General features: G+C 37.8%; 1 protein-coding gene across 1 annotated transcript in view; it reads left to right on the forward strand.

Moving 5' to 3' along the window:
- LOC149185255 (uncharacterized) overlaps positions 1-5764 on the forward strand; it is a 129132-nt gene extending 123368 nt beyond the window's left edge. Inside the window, exons 4-5 of the mRNA XM_089417862.1 lie at positions 4901-5055; positions 5159-5764. Of these exons, the coding sequence (XP_089273988.1) occupies positions 4901-5055; positions 5159-5523 (520 nt within the window). The 3' untranslated portion in view covers positions 5524-5764. The remainder of the gene's footprint in view (positions 1-4900; positions 5056-5158) is intronic.
- Positions 5765-6208: the final 444 nt, after the last annotated feature.

Genomic DNA, 6208 nt, shown 5'->3' on the forward strand with positions numbered 1-6208 from the left:
TAGGTTGAAGGAAAACTCTGCCGATCATGGATCGGTGAGACAAAAAACCTTTCGGAACGTAGATTATCACTAGAAAATTAGGTTTGCCTAGGCAATTTACATACATGACTTAGATCTGCTAAGATTATTTATAATTTACACATGCAGACTGGGTTTACAACATAACATGATCGGGTTGATGATGACAGTCGAATGGCACAGACACGTTGATCAAGCGCTATACCTTTTGTCGGAAAAGGGGGTGTACTGCTATGAGTAGTTGACACGTAGTGGTCAACAGTAAATTTTATTATATGCCTAGTCTAAGGTTTGACTTCCCCTCAATTCCTTTAACTTGGTAAGGACTAAGGTTGTTGCAAGAAGGCTAAGAGAGAAGGCTAATGCCTAATTAACGATACCCCCTTAGGACTTTAGTACAACCCATGTGCCTTCGTTCCTACAAGGGCTCGACCACAAGAGAACTGCGAGGTCACACGTTTTAACCTTTGCTCCAAACTCAAATTTAGGAAATTGAATGGCAGTTAGGGAAGTTTGTCTTAAATTTCTATCAACCAAACTTATGCTTGGAGGTAAATTTTAGAGAATGCAATATGCAAACTAGATGCAAATTAGATATGAAGTTAATTGCTTCACCTGAGATACAACTAAAATTAGATGCTTCAAATGTGAAAGATCTTAAGATTTATCAATAGGAAATACCATTCCATGTCTATGATCAAATAAACCCTAAACCCTAAACCTTGTCATGGTGCAAATATCAAGCCGGCCTTCACAAGTGGACAAGTCGGCCTAAAAGAAGCAATTCGACCTAGTAGGAGACCTATATATAAGGGAGACTTTGACCTCACTTAAGGCACTCACTCACTACACACAAGTTCGATCAAGAAAGAGAATGGTGCAAAGAAAAGCAGGTCAAGAAGGAAGAAAGAAGAACGAGATTTTTGGATTGTTTTGGGCTACTACTCTTCACACGTGCAAAGGAACTAGGTCAACTATTGTAGCAACTAAGACCGAGGTGCACAAGTCAAAATTAGGGCATCAAGAAGTACACTTTGCAAGCCGAGTTCTCTAGGAGAGAGAATTAACTCAAGCGAAGAGGAAAGGGGGAAGAATCTGCCATAATTCTCTCACGTGCAAGGCCTAGGGTTTCTGCAAAAGAATCTTCTGGGAGGTCGAAATTGCAGAAGAATTTGCTGGAGGTTGAAATTGCAGAAGTTGCTGAGCAATCGCTGGAAGGAAATCTTGTCAAGGAGGAAAGGCTTTTACTTGGTCTTGGAGGGTCTTGGTCAACGGTACAGGTCTTGGAATTGTCAATTGAAGTTCTATAAGAAGAGAAGAATTCTTGTGGGTTTTCCTCTCAAGTGGAGAGCTTTTGGCTCTGGTTGGTCGCCTACATCTCGTGTCGTCTTGTCTCACTATTCTTTATGATTTGGTAGTTGTTTGATGATAAGAACACTAAAAATAATCAAGAGAAAGAAGAAGTTAATTAAAATAAAAATTCATCACAAACAATTATCAAAGTAAGAGAAATCACCTAATCTAGCTGCCCTAGATTTCTCGAACAAAAACTTTCCCAAACGCCCAAGATCTGATTCAGAAAATAAAATCTCTACACACTTTCGAAAGATAATGTTAGATCCAAAAGGGATTAGATCGCACAACGACAAAGAAGACTAGGGGCTCAACCGAAAACCCACTAGCGCTTCTAGATCTAGAGTGTTTCTCTAATCCAAATATCAATGCAAGATACGTACATCAATAGATCCAAAAATGGCAAATGGAAATAACAATTTAATTAGCACAAGTAGAATATTAAGTGCAAATGAGTCAAAAAGATATTACCATAGATGTTGAAAAAAACACCACAAAGCTTTATCCCCAAAGACTTTCTTTATTATTAGCTCAGAAATTTTTCAGTACAAAGTAGAGCTTTCAGCTAAGAGCTTGATTACAACTGATGTTGATGATGTTATAATGAAGCGTTGGAATTTCTAAGTCTAACTGTTAGAGATCCTTCATGTACTCACAAATTTGTGAACATCAACACTATTCCTCTCACCATGAAGAGAAAGCCTCTCCACAAACTCAAACCTATGTTATGCGAGAAGCAAGGCAATCTCACCAATGCCTTCTCCCTTCCTCCAATCTCCCTCATTTTTCATGAGGCTTACGCTATGTTTTTTTATCACAAACACTTGTTATTTTCATCACAAAGCAGGTTTGCAAGATGATGGCCATGAGTCATCAAAATTCTCAGTAGCATGCTTCTTTGCAGTGTTGCGAACATCTCGATAACATCCCGATTTTATCTTGAAATCATGATTTTTTGGCCTAGCTGATGTTTGCCAATTTTTAAAGATATTTTTATGGTATCTTAATTAGCTGATGTTTGTCGATTTTTTTTACTGATATTTTCCCAATTTTTTGGTTTTCCTAACCCTTGCTGATTTTATCCCGATGCTGATGTTCGCAACATTGCTTCTTTGAACACTGAAATAAAACTTGGTGGAGTCTTGACCATCATTTATCCAATCAATTTTAATTCCTCTAGCTCTCCTTTTGCAAATAGTCTGAGTTGCTTCTCTGGGTCTCCAGTGGTTTTATTGTTTTCTAAATTGAAGAGGTCCTATTCCAACTCTTGTCTAGCGCACTTAAGGTATTCGCTAAGCCTGTGTTCTTTCACTTGGCGAGGTCAGAGCCGTTGACTACTGTTCTTCCCTATCCCTGTAGAGCTTTAGTTGATCTTTGGATAGCTTATCTCACCAAAGCATCGATCCTGCCTCTCCTAATGGCTGAGTACCAACATCAATACTCCTGTTGATTGCTTGACTATGCTCCTTCAACATTCATACCAGTGTATATAATATCGCCGATTTTCATAAATATCGTGATATTTTCGGGGAGACGAAATATCGCTGAGAAAATATCACGATATTTTGTCTCCCCGAAAATATCGCGATATTTCCGAAATATCGGCGATATCTCGGGGAAATATCGCGCTACGACTTAAAATATCGCCGGGAGACAGTAAAAATTGCCGCCGTAGCTATAAAAGTCCAATTTTGTTTTTTTTTTTTTCAATCATTTTCATTTCTGATTGCTGGAGAAGGAAGGGGAGAGCTATGTGCTTGCTGCCAAGGAGGGTTTGAGTGTTGAATAGCTATTATCACCACCAACAACGAAGATTTTGTTGATCTAAGCTTGAAGAACAGTGAGACAATTTCATTTCTTCCATTAATAGGTATGTTCAAATAAACCCCTATTTTAATGAATTTTTTGATAGTTTTAGGATTATTTTTGCTTGCCTATTTGCCTACAATCATTTTCCTTGTTTTTTTTTTTCCATTTGCTATGATTTTCATGCCCATGAGCAAATGCAAGGGTTTTAACTTTTCTCCATATTTGGAGAGCAAACTCCATTTTTTTTTAAAACTTTCAAATACACCCTCTTATTGTCATTTATGGTTTTTCATTGAATTCACATTGCAAATAATGTAGCAAAAAAATTATTTTGTAAAATGATGTGGTTATTACTTATTAGTTCCATTTTTTTTTGGTGCCCTAGATTTGAGTTAGCTCACTACAAAATTCAAATATGCCAACTAATTAACTTATAGGAAGTTTGTATGCAACACATGAATGCTTCCTAATTAACTTGCTGGTCATTATGGCCATATGATCCACCTTGTGACTGAAGTCAGGTTTGTTGAGGAAAATTGGCATCTACAAGGTAGCATAAATTCATCCAGTCTAGCCTGAATTGTCATATTGTGTTCTAGCCAAATTGACCATGTGTACCAGCCATCTGTAGCTAAATGTTTTTATCTCCAATTGATATCAGATGCTGTTAGTGCTGATTTTTACTGGTCCTAAGCCTGCTTCTATGATGCTCTTTCCTGCTCTTTGTACAACCTATATAAGTGAATATATTCTGAAGTAGTTCTGAAAGACCTCTCCTATTTGGGCTTCATCTCCTGTCATTAACCGTTGCTAATCATTTGGAGATCAAATTCTCGGTAGTGTGCCTCTTTGAACACACAAAATAAAATTCTGTATATTCTTGACCATAATTTATCCCATCAAGCTCCTCTAACTCTATATTCTTCAAAAACTCTGAGTTGCCTCTCCAGGGCTCAAGTCTTTTTACATTTTCTAAAATGAAGAGGTCCAACCCCTAAGCTTGCTTTCATTTGCTGGCCTAGCTCAGACTACGATTCTGCCCCAGCCCTGTAAGATCTTAGTTCATCTTTGAATAGCCAGTTCCCACTGAACTATCCTCCTGCCTCTCCGAATGGGTCGGGTACCGAATGCCAAACTCTGCTGATTTGTTGAATACATTCCTGAAAAGAGATACATTCAGGTTATAGGGAAGTTAGTGTATGGCATTTAAATCCTTCCCAATTAACATTCTAGTGGCAATGGACACGCGATTGGCATTGTCACTGACGTTATATTTGTTGAGGAAAGTAGCCATCTACGAGTGAGCATAAATCATCCAATTTGATCTGAATTCTCACATTACCTTTTGGCCAATTTAACTACATGTACCAACCATCTGTCACTAAATTTAACCATATGAACCAACCATCTTCAATTTGTATCAGATACTCCAAGTGTCAGATTGTCCGAAGACTGCTTTGCTGCACCCAATGTGGTCATGTGCAATCCAGCCCTACTCTTTTCTCATTCATCATATCAAAATCTCCCCAGAGATCCTTTCCAGTCCCAAATTTGCATTTTATCCACTGTATCATTAGGACACTGAACAAAACCTCTTACCATACCTAACAGTAATAAAAAGATCCAAGAGCAACATCTAGCGGGACTGTATTTTCCTTTTATTTTTTGAAGGTTTTCATGGAACTATTTGAAACTTTGTTGATGTTAACTAGTTCTACAGGTGGGAGGAGGATGTCATCTGCATGGTTGAAAAGAGCAAAGAGAAGCACAATAATCTGTTCATTTCCTTTGAATGTGGGACTTTGAAAGCTGATGAGCAAGCCAAGGACCATATCCATCGTTATTTGCCTCACCTGATTGGACATGAAGCTGTAGGTATGGTTTTATTCAAATTATAGATATGACATGCAATTTTGAGTACCGCACTTGTTGTTTTAGACTATGGCACTGGCTTATCTTGCCGTGTTGGGATGTGCAGTGAACATCGGAACCATGAAAATAAGAGGACTGAATTTCAACTCAGATGATCACCAGACAAGCAAGACTAGCACATTGAAGTCCAATGATATGGATGTAGAGCATTTTATCACAGGAAATGCTTCAAGTTGTCAACAAGAAAACAATGTAAAGTGTGGACTATCTCATTCTCCTGTTGAAAGTAGCTCCACAAATGATCAAAAGCTGTTGAAACTGTTGGGACACAGTAATCAAGAATCAAGCAATCCTGATGAAGCTGTAATTAGGCAATTGCTGGCAGAGGAACTGCAGGCAGATAGTAATTCTGAAATCATCCCCGAAAATAAATGGCAGCATAGCTCGTCTGGCTGGAGAATCAAGAAGTAAGTCTTATATTGTACTGAAGAATGATGGTTCCTGTCGATACTATTCGAAGGTGGTAGTCATGGTCTCACACTGTATGTAATGAATACTGTGTAAAGCACTTCTCCGGCAAGGGAAGGTTGTTTTTGCTGTTGCATGGCGATTTTCAGACATATAAAGACCTTCAGAATATGTCAAAGCACAGAAATTGGTTCTGTTTTGGGACATGCGATTTTTTTCCAGCATGGTCTAAAATATTTTTATAGAGATGTCACTGCTTTTGTCTATTAAAAATGTCCCTTTTTTTTGCCTAAAACCTTGTCCGTCCTTCCTGATTCATCTGCTACAATAAGTTCACTTTTCCTTTTTATATGAACACATGCTACTTTCCATAACTTCTCTTCAGTACAGATAATTAATCTTTAAATAGTAGATAACATCACTTTCCTTTTAAGTGCACAATCTGCTATCAAATAAGTCATGATAGGTATACATAACTTGATGGCTGACAACTCTATTGTGTACAAATCTAAAGGTAGGACAACATTGTAGTTTGAAGCGTTTTGTTATTGATTGCCCTCTCGTTTTGAAATGTGGCTAAAACACCAACAGCTGAAATAACAAGACTAAAGAAATGTACCCATATGGAAAGGCCTCAAAAAATATTTAGTTTTGATGTGACTATTGTAATTTTTGAGGATTATGTTTT

This window comes from Pinus tabuliformis, chromosome 3_2, assembly GCF_031772625.1.
Source record: "Pinus tabuliformis cultivar Carrire ecotype Pingquan chromosome 3_2, CPIR1, whole genome shotgun sequence".
Taxonomy (NCBI): domain Eukaryota; kingdom Viridiplantae; phylum Streptophyta; class Pinopsida; order Pinales; family Pinaceae; genus Pinus; species Pinus tabuliformis.